Source organism: Populus nigra, chromosome 17 (assembly GCF_951802175.1).
Source record: "Populus nigra chromosome 17, ddPopNigr1.1, whole genome shotgun sequence".
In the NCBI taxonomy this organism is placed as follows: Eukaryota; Viridiplantae; Streptophyta; class Magnoliopsida; order Malpighiales; family Salicaceae; genus Populus; species Populus nigra.
This window is the reverse complement of record NC_084868.1, coordinates 1,433,064-1,455,485: the sequence shown is the minus strand read 5'-3', so window position 1 is coordinate 1,455,485 and position 22,422 is coordinate 1,433,064. Positions and strand designations below refer to the sequence as shown.

At 31.5% G+C, this 22,422-nt stretch overlaps 2 protein-coding genes across 2 annotated transcripts; one reads left to right on the top strand and one right to left on the bottom strand.

Moving 5' to 3' along the window:
- Positions 1–10,829: 10,829 nt before the first annotated feature.
- Positions 10,830–13,567, top strand: LOC133676870 (protein EIN6 ENHANCER). The gene is made up of 3 exons (XM_062098649.1): positions 10,830–11,038; positions 11,501–11,568; positions 13,144–13,567. The coding sequence occupies exons 1-3, from the start codon at positions 10,867–10,869 to the stop codon at positions 13,273–13,275; spliced, it is 372 nt and encodes a 123-aa protein (XP_061954633.1). The 5' UTR covers positions 10,830–10,866; the 3' UTR covers positions 13,276–13,567.
- Positions 13,568–14,209: 642 nt separating this feature from the next.
- On the bottom strand, positions 14,210–17,458 carry LOC133676568 (uncharacterized). Its single transcript, XM_062098256.1, has 2 exons — positions 16,840–17,458; positions 14,210–14,660 (listed from the first exon to the last, which is right to left on the bottom strand). The coding sequence occupies exons 1-2, from the start codon at positions 16,948–16,950 to the stop codon at positions 14,433–14,435; spliced, it is 339 nt and encodes a 112-aa protein (XP_061954240.1). The 5' UTR covers positions 16,951–17,458; the 3' UTR covers positions 14,210–14,432.
- Positions 17,459–22,422: the final 4,964 nt, after the last annotated feature.

Below are 22,422 nucleotides of genomic sequence, written 5' to 3'. Positions count from 1 at the left end.
TAAAGAAACGCTTATCTTTTTTAATAAACAAATAAGAGAAATAAAGCAGTTTTTATAGACAAAAATATTTAGTCCGGTGGAAAAGTAAACAAAGTAGTGTATTTTTCATTGATTTGATTGAAAACAATGGAGATTTTTCAGTTACCCGAAGACTTGGGAGCTACAGGAAGTCTTCATTGATTTGATTGAAAACTTTCAGTTACCCGAAGACTTGAGAGCTACAGGAAGTCTTCATTGATTTGATTGAAAACAATGGAGATTTTTCATCGATGTATCTTTTTAGATTTTCCAATGTGCGGAGAATGTGTGTCTGCCAATAATGAAGAGCTCTTAAGGCCTCTGTGATAATTTATTTTTTAAAAAAAAAAAAACCTTAAATTTCTTTTGTAAAGAAAAAGTTCAATTTTGATCACCTAATTTCTTGTTCTAAACAATGGAGTGTGTAAAATAATGTCAAGCAATTGATTTAAAAATAATATAATTTCATAAATAGTTTCACTGCCAAAAAAGAAGAAACGGGGATAATCTTGAGAAACTTTTAAAAATAATTGAACAATGAAAACATACTATAAAATCTATTCAATTTTGAGAAAGTCTGTTTATGACGAAACTATCCAGGCAAAATTGGGTTATGAAAAAAAAAAAGAAAAAAACGTGTAGGATTACTATCATGTATATTGAGGCCAGAAACTCTTACAATTGGTTTTCGGTTGACAAACTTTAATGAACACCTTTCATATTAAAAATCGTTTCAAAGGAATCAAAAGGTCTATTAATTCAAATATACTATTATTATTAAACAAGAAAATAAAAATAAAAAGTAAAGTTCGATAACCAAATTAGTTTTGTGGAATCTTTGAACTGGATTGTAAAGAGTAATTGCAGCTCCATATGCTATTAATTTCAAAAAAATAATTGAAAGTAGTAACAAAAACTTAAAAGGGTAAAAGGTTTTTTATTTTTTAAAAAAATTAGTACTATTATTATCGATACTCTTATCAAAAATATTTTATCATGATTTTTTCTTTTTAATTAGTAAAACTAATTTTTTAAAATCTCGGAATAATTAATGTATGGACTTCCTTTTCTTAATGAGTCAATGATGCAAGAGCTTGTTTAAAAAAATAAATATTTTCCTTCATTTTTTTTCTTATTCAGTTTAAAATTTTATTTACATAAAATATATATTTTTTATTTTTCTATTCAATATTATTTGATTTTTATAATTTTTTTATATAAAATATTATAATAGCTTTTCAATAAATAAACATAAAAAAATAAAAATAAAATATTTTAGGTGTCTCTACCATCCCCCATCCACCTAATATTCACTGACTTCGTAGATAGTTAGAATAGATTTGTAGACCAGACGACGTCTAATGTATTTTAAACTTAGACTCGTTCAATATGGTTTTTCCTATTTCTTCTATGTCGTGGGTTAAAGCCAAATACATTTTTGCCTTCACCTTCTCGTAAAAGTGTTTTAATAATATTTCCAGTGATATTAGTAGATATTATTCGAAAGGATTCCTTTTCTTTCCATGTCCGCATTTGGTCTAGAGCTTATTATGTTGGCAAGAGTGTCTTTACCCATGATAAACTAAAATTTTTGCTGCCTCCGTAATTATTATGTCAGCAAGAGTGCACCTTTTTTATGAATTAATTATTTTATTTTTATTATTATTAATTTTTATTAAAGGTATATGCATGAAACACAATCTACTAATTAGTTTTAATTTAATTGATTTTGTTGAAATATCAAATATTATAAATCATAATTAATATCTCATTATAATGCTTTATTTTATAATATTTTAGGTGCTAGTGAGAAACTAATATAGTCAAATTTAACTATCTTAATTTCCGACCGATTGCACCAAAAATTCAAGTTCCCTTTGGATTTCCTTCTTGAACAATTACAATTGTAGCGTTGTAATCATATCCTATTATCACATCATTGTCGCATTTGAATTCTTTGTAAGTATGCACAATTACAGCTTTGATAACTTCAGATCATTCTAGAGGTAAATTTTGGAATTGCTTCCTTGATCACAACAATAATATAACTGAGATATCCATGCGTTCACTCATTTTAATGAGTTTTCCAATATCCTAGATTTAATGGCACACATCATTTAATCAAGAGAGTCCCTTTTGAATTCAAATCTATATGTAGCAGCTTAACATTAGTAGGAGAAAGGCAGAGAATAGGTGGCCAGAAAATTCTCAGTTGACTTTTATGGTGACAGAACACCAATTAATGTGACCAGAGTATGCTAAGCGTATTTCAGAAAACAGAGGATAAAATGCATCAAATTGTAGAGATGTTTCGTGTAAATTTTCCTACACATCCTTCAATCTATGTTTGAGGATTCATCATGCCATAACAACCATGATTTTTAGCAATCTAGGTTTTTCGTATTTATCTCAAATGTTCTATATCATTTTTAATAAAAATATATATTTTTAGTTATCGATTTTATCAAAATAATTTTAAAAAATGAGTAATAGGTTTTAATTTTATAAAAAATGTTTTCAATAGAAATATTTCTATAATTTGTCAAAAAATTAAATCAGAATATTAATAAAAACTTAAATGAGCAAAAGTTTTTAATTTTTTACTATAATAATAATAATAATAATAATAATAATAATAATAATAATAATAATAATAATAATAGTACTACTACTATACTAACTACTATTACTATTATCATAGATACTTTTATTTTTGATAACTTTCCTCTTTAAATGTGTAAAAGGTTTTAGTTTTGTTAATGCATGGGTTTTATTTTCTTAATGGGTAAAAGGTTTTATTTTTATATTCGATTATCATAGAAAACAAAAGGTTTTATTTTTAAATAAGTTATATTTTTTATCCACAAATAAAAAAAAATAACACTTTAATTGGCCGAAGAGTCTTATTTTTTCATTTTATATTATTACGTTTAACATCTGTTGTTATTAATTTTCAGCAGGGATTCGTTTAGAAAGAGGATTCATGCAAGATTGAGCTCAAAAGGTCCAGGTGGGTTTTATATATTCAGCATCCATTGTGATGCATTCAAATGAATATTTTTACTTATTTTCAATTTACCTTCAGTTCTGATGGAAATTAAGTGATTAATGGGCAGAGGAGAAGAGTTCTTCGAAAGAAAGGAGTCATGCTGGTGCTGTGCTGGGAGAAACCATTCTCTCCAAAGAATGGCAATGTACAGGTACCATGGAGAAAAGATCAGTGTCCGAGAAATCTTCACGTCAACCACGCTTTTGATAGAAAATATTATTATTACTTTTGATAAATCTCATATTTAATTTTTTTTCTTTCATTAAATATCTATTTTTCTTCAAAATAGAATCAGAGAATAACTATTCCTACTTACTTCTTGAATATCATAAAATCTTACTCTACTAATAATGCTTTTTCTTTTCCTAAAACTCTGACATGAGAGCTAGCTGCTGGGTTTTAGAAGATTTAAACCCTTGATCATGTACTCCTGGTATTCTATAAAGCAAATTTGTTCCAAGAAACATATTATCAAACTGTCATTCAATCTCAATCTCTCTCGCCAATTTAATTAACTAAGATGGAGGGCATAATCATATTTGATCAATAACTTACATCGGAAACTATTTCCCTAGCTAGTATCAAAAAGAAAAACAAAAAATCAGAGAAAATCTAGCTATGTTTTTTTAACTTCCAAAAATGCCCTATAAATCATTAATCTGCTTTTGGGCCAATGACAGATTATTAGTCCATTTCAGGAGCCAAGATTGAGGCTTAGAACCCGTTTGGCTACGTGGTGGCTTCACGTTTCCTGCGGCTAAATTTTATAAGTTGTTTGGTTAATTAACAAATGTTTATTACTGTACATGGAATCCATAAATTACTGCGTTTGAAATGCAAAAAAAAATGAAGCAGCTAGGCGCTGCTTCCTGCATGTTACAAGACAAGGACCATGCTTCACTGTTCAGTGAACAGTTGATGCATGACTCCACTGTTTACTGAACAGGTTTTTTGTTTTTAAATCCGTGCAGTTAATCAATTTTACTCGTACTGAACGTGAACAATAATTATTTTTTTGTTTTTTAAAAAAATTAGTTTAAGGTGAATTAAATTTACTTGCACTATAATCTCAATTTTATTCATGATAATATTTTACCTAATTTTGTAGTTCTTGTCGTATGAATTTTGTACGTAATGGAATTGTAAATAGTTTAATGAAACAATAATTTTTTATATATATAAAGTATGATTTATTTCAGGATGCCATAACAATAGTTAAATCCACAATATTTAAATTAAAAACTATTAATATTAATATATATTTTTTCAAATTATTTTATAATCTCAATTTCAAAAGCACTCTTAACCAAACACATTAAACTACTTTTTCTTCAACCTCAATTTCAACCACAGTTTTAACCAAACACCTATTTTTTCAAACCAACCTCAACTAGAAGTACTTTTTATAAAAACAACTTTTTTCAAACCACAACCACAACAACTATCGCAATACCAAACACACTCTAATAGTCCATCATCAATCACAAGTTGTGATTACCTCGAAAATCAAATAATTAATAAAAATCGAAAGTCTCCTTAATCTTTTCAGGCCTAAAAAGCAAATAAAAAATTGAGATGTTGAGTTCATGATATTCACATCTTCTCTCTCTCTCTCTATAAAAAGTCTTCCTCAAAATACTCTCTCAGCTACTATTGATATTGCTACCAATACAATAATAATAATAATAAAAGGGACAGATTCTGGTATACTCGATGAGATGATTCTAATAATAGTAGTGGTGGTCATTAATGGCTTACGAAAAAGAATCGACAGTTTGAAGTTTTGAGTGCCCGAAAATAATACAACATTTCTCTAGAAATATTAGGCTGCAAAGTCGATGAAAACCAACTGAGGTTTTACTCACGAGAAGGAGAAGAGTCTTTTTTTGTTTGTTCGACGACTTGAGGTGACCAGAGTTAGGAGAATATCTAAGGAGAGAGAGAGTCGTCAGCAAGAGAATATATGAGGTTTGCTAAGGTGAGGATGCGAGCATAATAATATAGTACACCTAGATCGTGGATTGCTAATCACTTTTGAATTGATCCTTCAGCTATGATTCGTTTGATTAATAAATTGATATAACAGTCCTGATTAACAGATACTTGTTTCGGTGTGATAAGATGCATTAGATGCTTGGTACATCAGGTGATGTGGCAAGATAAGATCAAAGGATATATTTTTTTAAGGGATAAGATAGATTTGGGTTTTAATCTAGTATGGTAAGTCGTATTAGATTAGATGCAATTAAGGGTTCAGAACTAATACTATTATATTTAATGATTAGGGTTCAAAATTGGGTTATTACAAAGTTCATCAACTAGAGACTTGCTTAATCACTTCATTAGCCTAGCCATGATGTAGCCATGAAAAATCCATATTTTATTTGAAGTTTTTTTCATGATTTGATCAATTATATCCATAGTTATCAAGCTTAGCTTGGCGAGTTAACTTGAACTAAGGGGATTTAAGGTTGTGGTAAGGTTTGAAATAGAAAAAAATCAAGTTGCATTTGGCCCAAAGAGACCTGAGCAACCCACGGGGTCAATCAAGGACATGCATGACCTGCTGTAACCTAATAGAGACTTGGTACTTCTTTATAAACAAGAAAATCAATTTTCAAATACCTATTATGTTAAGAGGTGGAACAAATTATTCTATCGGGTGATTGTTTCCAAAAACAAAGTAAATAATTTACAAATACCAAGACTAACATACTTATCTACAACAACAACAAAAAATTCATGGGTGGGTGCTCCTAAGAATAAACTAATTTTTTTGTGCCTAACAAGACAGAAAATTAATATACAAACCCCTAGCCTCACATATTTCTTCTGGGTGGGTGCTCCTCAAAACAAAGCATCTAAAATAGTAGTTTTATATTAAAGGTAAAAAAAATTATTACCGAAGATAAAAGTAAGCGCTGTCTCATGTATACAAACCTATTATTTTTTTCTTGTTGATTACTAACCCATATTAAAGTTCACTATATGAACACTAGAGGAAATTTTTATTTTTTCAATGTAAAATTAAAAGCCCATTAGTGTGTGTGTGTCTATATATATATTTTATATTCACAAGAAGAAAGTTGTGTTTTTTCAATATGGAATAAGAAATTTTTTTGGTTTAAATACTTCAATTTAAAAAAAAATAATAGTATCTTTTCAATACAGGATAAAAAATAAACATTTAAAAATAATCTTTTAAACTTCATTATTTATAATATATATAACTTACATCCACATAAATTATTTCTTAATTTTTTCATGTGAGATATTGAAACCTTAAATAATTTTTTAAAATTTTTTCTAGATTAACATAGGTTAAATCATGTTATTCAAGACCTGATTCTTTAACTAGATCAACCCTTAAATCAGATTTAATAACCATGATTATATAGCTAATAATAAAATAAAATAGGAAAGCGCTCCCCTACCTTCTATATCGGTTTTTCTGTATCCACTATTTACAAAGGGCAAAGGAAATGTTAGTTACCAAATAGCCCTTAGTTGAGTGGCAATGCCATTTCTGATTAAAAAATAAAGTAACTAGACTTTTCGTTCAATTTGGTTTTGCTGGACAGGGACCACAACATTCCCCACCTTGTCCGAATAATTTTCGACTTGGAATCTCTGACCATTATCAAGATTCTGTTAGGATTCACTGAAAAAGAAAAAGAGAAAAAATATATATATATTTTGCTTTCACAATTCATGGATTCTCTTGAACCGGACTGCACGTACGAGACTCAAAAGTCACGTACGTGTAGAATGATGTTGAGTTCATGATACTCACACGTCTTCTCTCTCTCTCTCTCTCTCTCTCTCTCTCTCTAAAAAGTCTTCCTCTGTTTTTGGTGCTAACAAAGTACTCTCTCTGCTACTATTGTTATTGCTGCCAATACAATAAAAAACATGAAAGCAGCTTACCAACCTTCTATTTTGGTTTTTCTGTATCCATTATTTATAAGAGGTGGAGGAAATGTTAGTTACCAAACAGTCCTTAGTTGATGGCTAAATCATTCTTCTGATTTAAAAAAAAAAAAAAAGTGGCTATACTTTTAGGTCAATTTGGTTTTGCTGGTCCGGAACCACAGCATTCAAACATTACTATCACAAATAAATAATTTATTGTGAAGGAAACCAAATTTGATTGAAAACAATGGGGATTTTTCACTGATGTATCCATTAATTTTATTCAGTGCGCAAAGAATCTGATATTTTTTTTTATTATTGATATTAGCCCGGAGGAAAAGTAATTTTCCCAAGTCAAAGTCTCCATCTTGAATGGCCTTTTGCACTACTTTCAATTTCATTCAAAGTCTAACTAATAAGTCTTTGTCTTGTTTTATTATATATGTCACAAACTTGTGACATGGTCTGTCAGCCGAGTTGGCTTGATCGTTTAACTTACTCGGAAGATAACAATGATTAATTAAGATAAACGTGGGAGATGGGTTGAAGACTTTAAACAGAAAGGTTTTGATGCTAGAAAATATGCACTGTGCTATCACAATAACATATGAATTATTCAATGGTAAAGCATCGGTTTAGATTTTTCAGAGTGAAAAATGGATAGTTATAGAGTTTCTTTTGTGAAGAATAAAAAAAAAAAAGGTTCAATTTCCATCAACTAATTTCCTTGGGGATTTCCATAATAACACTGTATTGAATGGGATAAATGTAAAATATTATCATTAATCAATTGATCTAAAAATAATATGGTGAAGGGATTTTCATAGTAATGTTGCATTCGTTGCCAAATTAAACTGAAGTAACAAAATTCTTTTTTTTTTTAACGTTTTAATAATTCTTTATGGAAGTGGTAGAGAAGCTTAGGAGTTAAAAATAATTCAATGGGATATTAAAGCATGCTATAAGAATATCTATTCAATTTTGAGAAAGAGAGTTTTTCAGACGAGGCAATCCCAGATGGGTGATAAAAAATAAGATCCTCGAGATAAATAGAATGAAAGAATAATGTTCTTGGTAACAAAATCTAAGAAAAATCCGCAGATTTTTCTTTGCGTATATATATTTACGGCTGCTTAATTTCATGAACATCTTGTATATGAAAACGCATTTCAATGGAGGCAAACAAGCGAATTTAAGAATTCCTTCACCATTAATACAAAGATAATAAAAATAAAAATCAAGAAAAGGTGGATAACCTACATTAATCTAGTTTCCTTACAATCTAGTATGAAATGTTTGTGTATAAAATCATTTCCTTTCAATCTAGTTTTGAGGATTCATCTTGCAATAACAATTATGCGTTTTTAACTTCACCATCAAGCATGGTTTGAACCAAATGAAGAAAGTCATCCTTGGATGGATATCATAAAATTAACACCATCAAGCAGCTAGCTTGGATGATCACCATGCACAACAACAAAAGCATCATCTCGAAGATGGATATCAACCATAATAACCAAATGAAGAAAGCCATCCAGCTTCCTGTTTATGAAACAAAATCAACCAAATGAATAATATACTAATAAAATTTGATTTTGATATTTCAGTCTGGAATCACCGTAGGATCAAGGCAAGAAAATAGAAAAAACACTTTTCCTTCTCTTTCTCTCACTCTAGCTTGCATAGAAAGCCATCCTTCCTTTTTTTTAATACACACACATGGTTTGAACCCAAATAAAGGGGAGATCCGAACCCAACAGGTTGAGCATTCACTAGTTTTATGCCTTCTTTTAATTTTTTTTAATTAGTTTTATTTAGGAGTAGTAAGTATACACGAGATTATTTGTCATTGGTCAGATCAACTTTTTTTTATGTGAAAAAAATATTCAAACGTTGTTGATGTGTTTTTTAGTATAAAAAAAGTTAAACCTGTCAAATCTAGGTCATGAGACTACAATAACTCATTATAAAAAAAAATTAAAATAAATTATGAAACTCAATTCTCAATCAACCCAGAATGATGAAATTAAAAAAAAAGTCTATTAAAAAAATGACACGAAAAAATACCCAAGTCAATAGACCAAACTCGTGACCCGGGTCATAAGACTGAGATAACCTCATAGAACACAAACTGAAATGAGTTATGAAGGCTATCCTCAATAAACTTATATTTAAGAATAAAATTGAAAATAATTCAAATAAAAAAAAAAGATAAAAAACTTGAATCAACCAGCCTAACCCACGATCTGGATTATAAGGCCATGATAACCTTAAAGAAATAAAATAATTAAAAAAATAATTTTGAAGCTCAATTCTCAATCAACCCAATATTGAAGGATTAAATTAAAAAAAAATTAACCTAAGTGAACTAAGTTAACCTACTAAACCCGACACAACAAGAAAATAGCAAAACACCAATGGAATATCCCGTTGGTGTAAATACATTAATTCTGTTAGTATAAAATCACTGATGGATTTACCAATAGAAACATATTGTCATAACATATCTCGTCGTTGATGTCATATATATCGATAATTTCATCGGTAATTTTTGGCAAGGGGTATGGTGATGATTTATTGTCATCGGTCCTTTTAGGTTAACCAATATTTGTTGTCAATTTGTTTGTGAATATTATCGATAGATTTTCAACAAAAAAGTCCATCAGTAAAATATCTATCTCACCGACAAGTTCACTCGTGGCATATTATGTCAATGATTCCATCTTGGCGTGGATCAAAACAATTAATAACTCCTTGTAATTTTCTTATCAAAAGGTTGATAGATTGCCGACTGAATTTTTGTCAGTGTGCATCAAAATAGATAATAATTCTTTGTAATTTTCCGATGAAAAAGTTAATCATTTACCAGTGAAAATTTCATCGGTCTTTAAATAAATTATTTTAAAAAATGCTGTCAAATAAATTAAATAACATCAAATAACTAATTTAATCATGCAGTTAGATGTTTAAGCGTTTAGCATGTCATATCTATTTTTTTTAAGGAGTAAAAGAAAGCCCAATCAAGGAGTTGTAATATTGGAGGAAAAACAAAGAGGTTCGATGGGTTCGTTGGCTTTATTGGGCTCTCTTCCTCGATTGGGCTTACTTTTCAATTTTGAGGTTTGTTGGGCTTGATTTTGAGCCCAGGTTACACTCCTTGACATTGCCCTTCTCCTCTCCGGTTGGGCCTTTTCTTTTCCTTCATTTCTTTTTTTCTTTTTCTACCCGATTGGGTCATCTATCTTCTTCTTCTCCTTTCTTCTTTGCTGCCCTGTCGAGCCCTCCTTTTTTATTCTTTCTTTGCTGCCTGGTTGGGCTTTCTTTTACTCCTATTATTTGGGCTTAATTTTGTAGCCCTGTCACTATATATTAAATATTTTTAAACGAAAACTCAAGTAATTAAAATTAAAATTAAGAAAAGGTTGAACTCAAGAGATCTGGCTTGGAAATCTAACTCGTTGTGTAATAAAATAACCCTGCTTTAAGCAAAATTCGGCACTTTCCTGATGCATTAGGGACCTAATTGAAAACATTGATAGTTTGGGATCTAATCGAAGATCAGTTCATAGTCGGTTACTAAATTGAGATTTTCTATGAAACTATAAAGCGGAGATTATTTGTCCGTTTACTGTTGTGCCCAGTTCGAGCAACAGGGGATTCTGAACTGAGAGGTTCGTTTGCCCATTCTTTTTGTTGGGTGTCGGATGAAATTCCTGTTTTTTTTTAATTGTTTTTATACTCTTTTTCAATCTTTTATATTTATAATCATAGATTATGTTTCTTTTCTTTAAATTTTTACTCTTTATCTGGTTTCTATTCTTTTAAATTTGATCTATAAGGGATAAATCATTGAATTGAGTGGTATTTTTGCTTTTTATATATAGAAGATGGAAGCAGAGTTGATAAATGCAGAGCTGGTGTTGCCAACACACTTCAGTTTCAAGAGGATACAGATATATGAGAAATACCCAAAGGGACAACCAAGAGGCCGTTGGAAACACCTTAAGCAGATTCTTCAAGCTGAAAATTATCAGAATTGCCCTCCTGATGAACCCAACTGTAAGCTCCTCTTTTAAGAGCAATCTCCGCCATTTCCTAGCTTCTCTTTTCTTTTCCTTTTACTTTAATTTGAAGTTTGGTTGTGATTTGTTTGATATATAGTTGAAAAAAGTTATTCTTTGGTGATTTTCGTGGATGAAGAAAGGGAAGCCGTTATTGCATTAGCATTCCATTGTCTCAGTATTTGTGGGTTCCTGGGCCCACAAATGGTGAAATCTGAAAGGAAAATGAAATGGTGATTATTTTGTACAATGGTAGCACCGGAGGGTTTTATAGAGGATTCCCGTGGTGTCTGTTGTTCAACAAATTAATTGCATGGTTTAAGTTGGATTTTTTAATATGTTTATGCAGATGGTTGTTTTTTTATTTTTCTTTTTTAAGGTTTTTGTTTTTTGTATTGATATTAGGTTAGGCTTGATAAGAGGTTAAATTACCTTTGCTGTTTTTTTCCCCCTCTTGCAGATGTTAATATTGAGTCACCACCCTCCATGCACCCACCTTTGAGAATATGCGATATTACAGGATTCGAGGTATGTGTTTCTGTTGAGATGTGTTTAGTGCTTGAACTGGCAGATGAAATTCATCATTATTTCTAGCTCATTTGCGAATAATGTGGCCAACTTGAAAATGTCATACAAATCAGATCATGAATAAATGAGTCAATCACTGGCATTAGATTTAAATTTTAATGGATCAAAATTTAGAAATGTCTGGTAAATTTAGAAATATCTTTGAGTGTCATCACTGGTTATTTTCATCAGCTGAATCATATCCTTATGAAGTCCTTTTATTTTGAGTGTCGGGAGGAAGAGCTACTTTGTGCATCAAAACCTTGCTTGTTGAGTATTTGGTGGTCTCTAATTGAGAGAGAATAATCAGCTGTTAATGATAATCTACATTTTATTCCTTGCCTGCTATTCAGCTAAGATACTCCTGCTGTCATTGAGGATTAGGATTAAAGTTTCAAATGTTCTTGAGCTTGTTCAGTGGAATTGAGGATTAAAGTTTCAAAAATTCCAGAATTAAATAGAGCACTGGTTTCTTTTACTTGACTTAATTGGCCATGGCATTTTTTTTTGTTAGTTGCATGGTGAATCTTTTTTTGGTTTTGAATAACATGAACTTATTGGTTGCTGTGGATAAATAACGTGGTTGTACTATTGCCAGTTCAAATTTGGACACTGCAAACTATTAGTTGAGAAAAAACAATTGAAGGCTAGATTTGTTTGGCTTCATCTAACCCTAAATATAATCCTTTAACTTGAAGGAGGCTTTCCGATCAATTTGCATCATCCAAGTACCTCATCAACTTTCTTTTAGAGTGAGAAGATTATTATGAGCTGTCCATCATTCTGCATACTACTGCACATTATGCATTGCCATAATTTGGTTGAGCTACTCCGTCTCTTAGTTTTTGAGCTCATCACATATAATTTGGTTGAGCTTGAGCTTGTTTAGATCTGTACAAGCTTATTGTCTTGATGAAATTGAGTACATAACTCAAACTAAGAACTGGTTCCTGTTTCCTGCTTGGCAATGTTCTTTCTTATGTCAATTATTGTCGCATCATATTTGTAAGAAATATTTCTGAGGATGAATTACATCCTGGTACTCTATTGCTTGTTAGAAATGTGAAAACTGGAAGTTAGTGGGTGGAGAAAAATTCAAAGATAAATTTGTTTGACCAGATTTAACATGTAATCTTGCAACTTTGATGAAGTAAATTTTCATGGTGCGCACTTTTGAAGGTGCCCTGTGATGTCCTACAACTGGATTTCTAATACTTCTGCTTTTGTTTAGCTGGAAGAAGCCATGGTGCTGAAGTTTAGATTGTTCAGGATTGAGCATGGCACTCAAGATTGTGCTGACCTTGTTAAATGTTTATGTTGACATTCAAAATTGAAAAGTAAAGAGCCTAGCTATCCTCTGTTCTTGAGCAGCTTGACACTTAGACACCATATGTTATCAATTCCATTCATCCCATCAAATACAGATTGAACATGCAATGATTAACTGCTACTATCTTGAATGCTATCTGAAACAATATGGAATAGTATACCAATCTCTTTACAGACCCTCTTACACATAGCGAACTTCTTCTGCAGGCACCTTACCATGATCCAAGGACCAACCTCCGTTATGCAAATACTGATGTCTTCAAACTCGTGAGATCACTTCCAAATGAGCATGTGCAAAGGTATCTTGCATTGAGAAATGCAGCCGTTACTCTGAAATAACTTGCAAGAATTCGCTTTGACAATGCTAGCCTACTCCTGTTTCTGTTTCTGCAGGAGATAGGGTAGAGATATTAAATAGTTTAGCTCGAAGAGATGCATATTTATTGTTATTTGTGATCTGTACTGTGGTGAGAGTAAACATGATTAATTGCACCGAACTATGTTTTGGAATTTGTCAGTATGGCTAATTTGATGTAAACCAATCAGTGTCTGTAGCTTAGGTAACTGGATCATTTATGGATCTTGACCTTTTGGCAGGCTTGCTATATCATGCAGTTGATAGGTTCTTGAATTGTGCATGGCATTAAAAACTAGTGCAATTGCCTATGAAATCATCTTCATCCTTGCTTCCAACATTTCTATGTTTTTCCACTTGAATTACTTCATTGCCAATATCTCTCGGTTTTGTTGGCTGAGTTTATACAGAAACCCACCTTTTGTTTGGTTAACGCTGTTCAAATAAATAGCAAGTACATCCATCGATAGAATCACCTAATATCTTTAGTGATTATGGGAAAAGGCAGAGCTGCCTAAATCTATAAACGAAAACACCAGAGCTTCCAAAATTCCAACTGTTGGCGTTACAAACCTTTAGTTTCCATGCTCTGAAAATGAGTTTAGTTGACATGGCTGGTAAAAACACGTCTTTTTGTTGAGGATGAGCTCAACGTAAGTAAGCCGTAAAGGTAGCTGAACGCATCCATCTTTTTCTTCATTAAGTTATTGATTGAATTAAATGTAAATTGTGATGGCACTGTTTCTTTATTCAAGATATTGCACCAAATATATCTTTAAAGATATTGCTTTCGGTGGGAATATGTGTGTGGTGATAGATTTATGACAGTACAGTATCAGTGACTAAGCTATGCAGTATCATCAAACACCATGTCCCATGCCAAACACAGGTCATCATCACATAGCTAAGAAAGAACCCTAAATTACAATGCCCTTTTTTATTTGCTTCAATTTAGTGGAAATTCAATAGTGCATAATCACATTCAAGTAGGTCTTCGTGAACATTTAAATCTTTTTTTGCTTTTCTTTTTTCCTGACAGGAGGACCTCTGACAATTTAAAAATAAGCAGACATAAAACGAAACAGAAATTGAAAACCCAGATAGTTAGGATGAAACTCTATGGCCATCATCCTATCAGAAGTTACAACTTGGAGCAGTTGCCAGCAGCTGTTGTATCATAAACTTTGAGGAAGAATCGTGCCCTGGGGATGGATAACTTTGCCTCAAGAATTGTTCCAAGGGTAGCGATCAGATTCCTCTTAACTTGTTTGGTAATCCCACCCATCGACACTATCTCTGCGTATGCAGCTGGTTCCTTGTTTCCATTGAATGATATGCCCAAGGTTCCTTTAAGTATGACCATCACAAGCTGCATGGATATACAAGTACATAAAAATTAAAAGAAAACAACTAGTTAACGTGATGAACGTTTTAGATTTTGCTTAGACACGCAAGATTTGATCAAATTAGCCGGCGGCTGCATCGTTCAAAGTATCTCCCACAAAATACACGCTCGCAGACAACACATGTTATTCCTTTCCTGTATAGCATGCGAAGAATTTGCATGCTTCCAATAATTCTTGTCGAATGATGTCAATGTGGAGGAGTTATCATGACTTCTGTGGCATATGTCATCTTCTGTGCTGCCAATAAGCACTCTTTTTGCTAATGAACGAGCACGTAGCTCAATTGGCAGTAAAATCCTCCACCCTCTAAACTTTTCTTTGACAATGGGGATACTCCAGGACCACTTTTAGTCAGGCCCGCAAATCACGAGTATATTCATGAGAAATTTATTATTTACGTTTTTTAAAGAAAATTCAATATTGTACGATAATATAAAAGTAAATCCTATCACCATCCAAGCTAAGCCTAAGTTGCATCTTTTACACACACACACACACATACTAATGTGGGTATCCGGCTAGAGTAAAGTTCATTTATGTAAAGCTCTTTTATTCTTTTTGTAGTAAAAATTAAGCAACTCGTCACGTTCAAGAGTTGAAAGTTGGGTGGAAGTTTTTTCGAGCTTAGACTTTAAAGAAAAACAATAAATATTTCAATATATTTTTATATAACTAAACAAGAGTTATATCAAGGAATTTGTATCAGGGAATTTAAGAAAGTTTGAAGCAGTTCTAGCAGCACGACAAGGAGTCGTAGTTGGCTTATAATTTCGATAAAAAAACTAGGATGGATTGATGCAAGTCGTAGGTGTGAGAGTGACATCCTATGATAAAAAAATTTACCCATTTTAACTACTTCGGAGCTTCTTGTCGATATGCTGGAGAGTGGACAGTCATTCATTTGTCCGTTCACATTTGCTTTCTTGCTTCAACATTTAACACGGCCACTTTACCCACCAAGTTCTTACACTATCACAGCTCCAATGCACTCGAGTGCCTATAATGTCGACAGCTACAGCCATTGATGCCAAAGTGTCCTTTGACCCTCAGCCCACTAAGGAGACCTTTTTCTTGTCGTGTCCACTCAGAGAAGTTACAGCAAAGCAACAATAAGTCCAATAATGCTGAGGAAACAACTTGCAATTATTACTCGAAGACAAAATGATGCGGTTAGGTGACGGCTTACTTATCTCGTAGTGCCCGAGTTCATCAATTCTTATCCTATGATCTCTCAAGTATCCATTTTTGTCCGTCGTCCTGGTGCATGCGTGTGGGTGTTTGTTAAATGGATTGACTGTGTCTCCTTCGCTCTAGACGGCTAAAAACCATGCGTGGTCCCTTTACTTTTCGCATGTAGTTTAATTAGATCCTGTGCTTTAAATCTGGTCAAATTAACCCCTATAGTTCATGTTAAAGGCAGTTTAAGGCTCTTCATCCAATTCCCTTGCAGCATGTGGCATTCATCTAGCCATTCAATTCATAACCAAGTTGGATGAAATCACCCTTAACTGAAGGAGGGGAGGTGTATTTGATCAAATTTATGAAAGGGTGTTTGGCTTGGCCGAATCTGTAACCTAGAAGGACAACTCAAGATTCTTGCCAAATCTTGACCGCCACTGCTCACTTGCTTAGCCAAGTTGCCTTTTTTTTTAATTTTAAAGAAAGAAAAGAAGGTTGGTTCTCTGTACGTCAGGTGGATAACCCCTTCCTTCATCTGGGAAAAATGAAGGGAAATCAAGATAAAATGGCCATGGCTCCTCGGCATTCCCAAAAAAAAACTTGGATTCAACTTCAAAAAAGCTGCCCCAGAAATTGAAAATCAAATCTGAAACTATCTTAGCAAGTTGGGTTGAATGGGTTAAGAAGGGTAAAGGGAACGTGATCCTTATTGAAAGGTATCAAATTATTTAACTTTCCATTGGAGAAAGTGGCCTCCTTAAAATACTAACATTAAAAATAATTAAGCAACCGATCCTTCTTTCACCTTTACGGGTCACCATTAAAGAAAATCAACACACAAACTGGGCTGTAGGCCAACATATCAAAAGGAACAACGCATGCATTTGGAGGCCACAGAATTCGAACATGAAAAAGCAGAAGAAATTGAAGGAAAAGAGAGTTGAAGGGATAGAGAGTGTTTACATGTTCAGGTCTTCCGATGATGGAAGCAACAGCTTTTGTGGCCTCGGAAAAGATGGGATCCTTATCAACATCATCAAGGTTGACATTGGTGGAGATATAAAGGCAAGGCATCTTATCTGAATCTGATCTTTGTATCTCAGCCCTTCTTGCTTCTTCTTCTTTGTAAGGGAACAAATAAGCGTGGGAGAAAAGTTCTGTCACCAAAAAGATCAGGGGCTAGGAAATCCACACTTGTTGCTTCAAAATCGGAGGCTTAAACCCTCCTTATATAATTGAGGAAGGAAGAGTTTCAAAATCAAGAAATCCCACACTTGCCCCTACCCTTATTTCACTGTCTGGAAGCACATAGCTTGAGCTGGATTGGCAAGCATATATGCAAGAGGATGGCAGGACCTGGACCACCCCGAAGGCAAAAAAGTTGTGCTGTACAAGATCAAGGAATGGACCATGAATCGATCAGGTTACAGGATCAAGTCTAACTACAGCTTATGTATTAGAAAACTAGACTTATTTTATGTTATTGTGTGATCAGTCTCTGATGAAAAACTTGAACGATTCCAGCCTTTTAAATCAAACAAATCGGACTTCGAGGTTGCTTCCAACCACCACAGTATTGGGTTTTTTTTTCCCCCCCTCCCAGTTGATATAATTTAGCCCATTATAATATGTGCAGCATCTTTCTGCAGTATGACGCATGAACAAAATTGATAAATACATGCTCGCAGTTAAATTCTCAAGATAATATTGGCAGTGTCATTCAAGGTAGATAACCATAATCACGGACTCACCCTCCTATTTTAACCCTTCCATTTAATGGAAGGCAGAAAACTTCAGCTCTGTAAATGGAATTAAAGTAATTTATCTGCTAGTTTCAGAATAGTAATGCGCAATCAGAATCCCCCATCTAATCTTTCATTGTGCAAAAATGCCATGTCAAGACTATTAATTATGTTTCTTTAACTCTTTCAAATATTTAAGAGATTATATTTATATTCTCTTCTTTTATTTTAAAAAAGAAACCTTACTATTTCTATAAAATAAAAACTTATTCGTTTGTCACAAAATTACTTGTTCTAGAGTATTGACAGCATTAGTTCCTTTTCTAAATTAATTTTTTTTTAGTATATTACTGTCGAAATATGTTTTATTATATTAAACTAGTAAATAATAATAATTAGGCTATCATAACAAGAATATATAACACATAAAAAATTATTTAAGGTAAGCCTAGAATGCATATAATTTTAAATTTATAACACATACAAAATAAAATGCAAGACATGCATGCTTTCAACATAAATATAATAAAAAGAATAATAGCATGTATATTAAGTATATATTCAAACTTGAAAATATATATATATACACACACACAAATAAGATCAAAATCTTTGCATGCATATTAATAATAAAAATAGCATTGCTTAAATCTAAAATAAAGAAGAGTGCTGGTTGAAACTCAAGATAAAAACTCTTTATTCATCCCTTTTTTTATAATGAATTTTAAAAATTAAAAAGTTGAAGAATTAATAAGAATTAGTTATCATCATTATCAATATTTAATTATCTAATATAAATCAAGAATTAAATCTAAAAAAATAAATTTTATTTAAAATTAATTTTTCATTCATCTATAATTAATTGGTTTAATTAAATCATATTAATGAAACAAATTTTCAACATGTATAATAATAGATATAATTAGTGTGGTCGCACTTCTAAATCTAACGTCTATTTTGTGTCATTTTACTTAGTTTTGGGTTTAATTTATTTTTTTTATTTTGTTTCATGCTTTCTTGCGGATATATATTACGGATTGTTTCAAGATTTTTGATGGTTTTGCATCAAGATCTATTCTATAATGATATCGATATTATTTTTTTAATATCTATGTTTTTAATGTTTTATTGGATTAACTTTGGTTAATTGACATGAAAATAAAAAGATTTTAAGATATCAGATTTAAAAAGCAACCACGAAGTGAAAGTCCCATTATATAGAAAGAGAAGAAAGAATATAAAAATGAATATCATGATAATTGTTTTAGTAAGAAAATTAGTGTATATATAGATTGATGCTGAATTTATTTCATTGAATCACTTTCTAAAATTTCTTATATTTATTTATTATTAAAAAAATTAGTTAATAAAAAATATGTTTTATTAAAAAAAAATTTAATTTAGTTTTCAGAATAGTATTTTACTTTTATTTTTGTCAAAATATCCTTTTCAGAAATTGCAAATAAAAATAACAATAAAACCAAAGTTCATAAGAATTATATTTTTATATTAACTTTAATCCTTGTTTTTTTCTTATTTATTTTTCATCTGTTAGATTTGGTGCTTATTCTTTTTATTATTATTTATTTTATTTAAAATAATTTATGAAATTAAAAAAAATCAATTTCATCCTCTTTTAACTTTTTTTATTTGACATATCTAGGTTCTATTTTTTTTAATTGTTATTTATTTTTAAAAAAAAATTATAAAATTAAAAAAAAATTTAATTTCATCCTTATACAGTTTTTTTATCTATCTGATTTAATTTCTATTTTTTTAATAAACTTGAAAAAAAATATTAATAATTTATTTTTCAACTCATTTTCTATGTCATAACCAAACATGAAAAAGTATTCTCTAATTTATTTTTTTATAACACTAAGAAATGTAAAACAAAAATAACTTTTCAAAAATCTATTTTTCATAAAAATCACTTTCACAAAACTATTTGTTTTTTAAACAAACACATCAATCGGTGTGTTAATAACATTGCATCCTTTACGCTCAACATATATATATATATATATATATATATATATATATATATATATATATATATATATATAGATGTGACACCTCTTTACAAAATTAGTAATGAGACTCGAACTGAATTTTTAGACTAAATAACTTTTATTTTACAATAATTATATTGTTAGTTGAAAATTATAAATACGACTTGTTAACTCATTGCTATATATAGTTAAAATAATAAGTATTTCCAACAAATCTTTGTTTGTGCAAGCTAGATAAGTTGTTTTCTATCATCCTTTTAATTTCAAATAATAAGTATTTCCAACAATCATTGCTATATATAGTTTCTATTTTTATTTTCTATATGATTTTTTGTAATTCAATTATTTTTCTTTTCAATTAAATATATGTAATTTTAAACTGTTGATGATATCTCCCATAAACAGGCATGAAACCTTAAAATCATAAACCCAAAAATAATAATAAATTAAAAGAAAGAGAGTAACATCATGTTTAAGGTGCGGAATTTCTCATTTTTATTGATTTTTTCAAGCTCCCGTGTTTTAGAATTTATTAATAAACAACAAAAAAGAAGAAGGGATGGGAAATTATCCTCGTAAAATACCTCCTCCATCTTTCTTTCTTTCTTTCTTTTTATTATTATTATTAAGTGATTTATTATTATTATTAATCACTTTTTCTGTTTCAAAATTAGATGCTAATATCTCGTAAATCTTTAGTGAATAAAGAATAAAATCGGCAATTCGGCATAGTTTTAGAAGTAGAATAAATAGCTTGTATGCTCACAAGATCTTGAAAGTTACTGTAATCTATCTTTCAAAACAATCAAGGCCTCAAAAGCGTTGCGCCTTTCTCAGATTAGTCCACTGAGCTAAGATCAAAATGTTCATCATTGGATCAATCAAGATCTCTGCACTCATTAGGAAAAAATGTTATTTTCGGGTCAAAAAGACAAAAACAATACACAACAATTAGTCTTTTGACTTTTTAAGAGTTTCTTTGTTTGTTTCTCTCTCCTTGAAAAAGGTTCATCATCGCCTGTTATAACCTGGAGCCCAGAACAAGATTAGTGTTTTTAAGATGTCTGTCAGATTCGGCCGGGCCTAACTCGGCCAGGAGCTCGGGTTGCTAGGTCAACACAAAATAATTGAGCAAAAAATTAAAAAATTAAAACGATATAATTTTAAGTAAAATCTTATTAAATTGACTAGAGTTGAGTTAATCTGGTCATGTATTGTCAAGCAAGGTTTTAACCCAAATCATTATTTAAAACTGTTAAAAATAACCCGGTCGACACTCCAGTTCCTGAGGTCTACTCTTGGGATGGGTCGGAGATTAATAACTTAAATGCACTAAATTCCTACTGTGATCGGAATTTAATGCATTAATACAAATGGGGCGGATTATTTCAATAAAGAATGCCTGCAATAATCCGGCAAGTGGTTTAGGACCCGTGACATGGAGTATAACAGGGAACAATTCTAGATCCACTTAGTTTTATGGTCCCCCGAGCTGGCATGCCACAGGGACAGTAGAGGCTTCTGCTGGCTGCCAATGCCAGGTATGTACCACGACACGAGGTTGCTTCAATTTTTTTTCTCTTTTTCAAAAGCTTGAAGCCTTGAAGTTGCTCTTAACATTTTTTTTTACTTAGTAGTTCTTTGCATGCTTCAAATTTGGAGCGCAAGCACTTTCGAAGTTTGTCGCTATGCGCGATGGAGCTAAGATTCTCACTATACTTTTTTTGGTATTACATTTTAAACAGGGTTTATAAATTTTGAATTTTTTATAAAAAATAATTATTTTATATTTTTAGATTGTTTGGATATGTTGATATTAAAAATAATTTTAAAAAAATATAAAAAAATATTTTAATATATTTTCAAGTAAAACTAATTACTATCATCCTTACTGTACTTTCAAACATCCTTAAACAATGAGAGAAAATAAAAAGTTTCTGATGAGTGGAAGAAATCAATATCAAGCGTTTGCGATTTTAATTTGTTTTTTCTATCCTAAAAGTTTGGTTAATTGGGAAACCAGATCCCTTCTCTATTATATTAGATATATAAATCATTCATATTGTACTCCAATTTATAACATTCATGTTTATGGAAGAGATTTGAAAATGCGGTTGCGCTTGTGGTACAAATTGCGTTTTTCATTCAAAAATATCAAGTTACAGTGCAGCCATGTTCCCAAACATTTGTTGGTGCTCAGACTGGATAGTTGGCTTGTTTAGCTAAAGTATAAAAGATGCCAGCACTACTCAATTCAGCTACCAAGTCACTTTCTTAAAGCACTTTATCCTCCACAAAAATGGTGGACTGTGATTTCCACCGAACCCATGATTTCTTGCTGCTCTCAATGGACAGCAACTGCGTTTGGTCCAAACTCCACCCCAATATCAACCCATCATTCACAAAATGTGAATCGCGTGGAAAAGGAGGACTAAGAGTTTCATCTTTTTCCCCGTCATCGAACCCATTCATAATATACATGAAATTGAGTTTTTTCCCACATTAGATTTATTTCCCAAGCTAGCACGGTTTAGAAAATAATTCTCATTCTAGAATAAAAACTAATAGGGGCTCGCTTCTTCGACGCTCAGCTTGCTGCTTTTCATTTTGATAGGAGTAGTAGGTGCTTGCTGCTCGCTTGCTGTCCACTAAACGAGCCTTCACTGCCCGCCCGGCAAGGTCGGCCAGTGAGACGATGAAGCTTATCCCCCATCGTCTCCCAGTCCACCACGGCTTGCACGCACCTTCTCTTGCTCCAACTTCCATCTAACTCATGTCGTCGCCAATCCAGT

Coding starts and splice junctions, on each gene's coding strand:
- LOC133676870 (XM_062098649.1), top strand. CDS start 10,867: ATGGAAGCAGAGTTGATAAATGCAGAGCTGGTGTTGCCAACACACTTC. Junction 11,039..11,500: donor CCCTCCTGATGAACCCAACT/GTAAGCTCCTCT, acceptor CCCCTCTTGCAG/ATGTTAATATTGAGTCACCA. Junction 11,569..13,143: donor GCGATATTACAGGATTCGAG/GTATGTGTTTCT, acceptor CTTCTTCTGCAG/GCACCTTACCATGATCCAAG.
- LOC133676568 (XM_062098256.1), bottom strand. CDS start 16,950: ATGCCTTGCCTTTATATCTCCACCAATGTCAACCTTGATGATGTTGAT. Junction 14,661..16,839: donor TCATCGGAAGACCTGAACAT/GTAAACACTCTC, acceptor ATATCCATGCAG/CTTGTGATGGTCATACTTAA.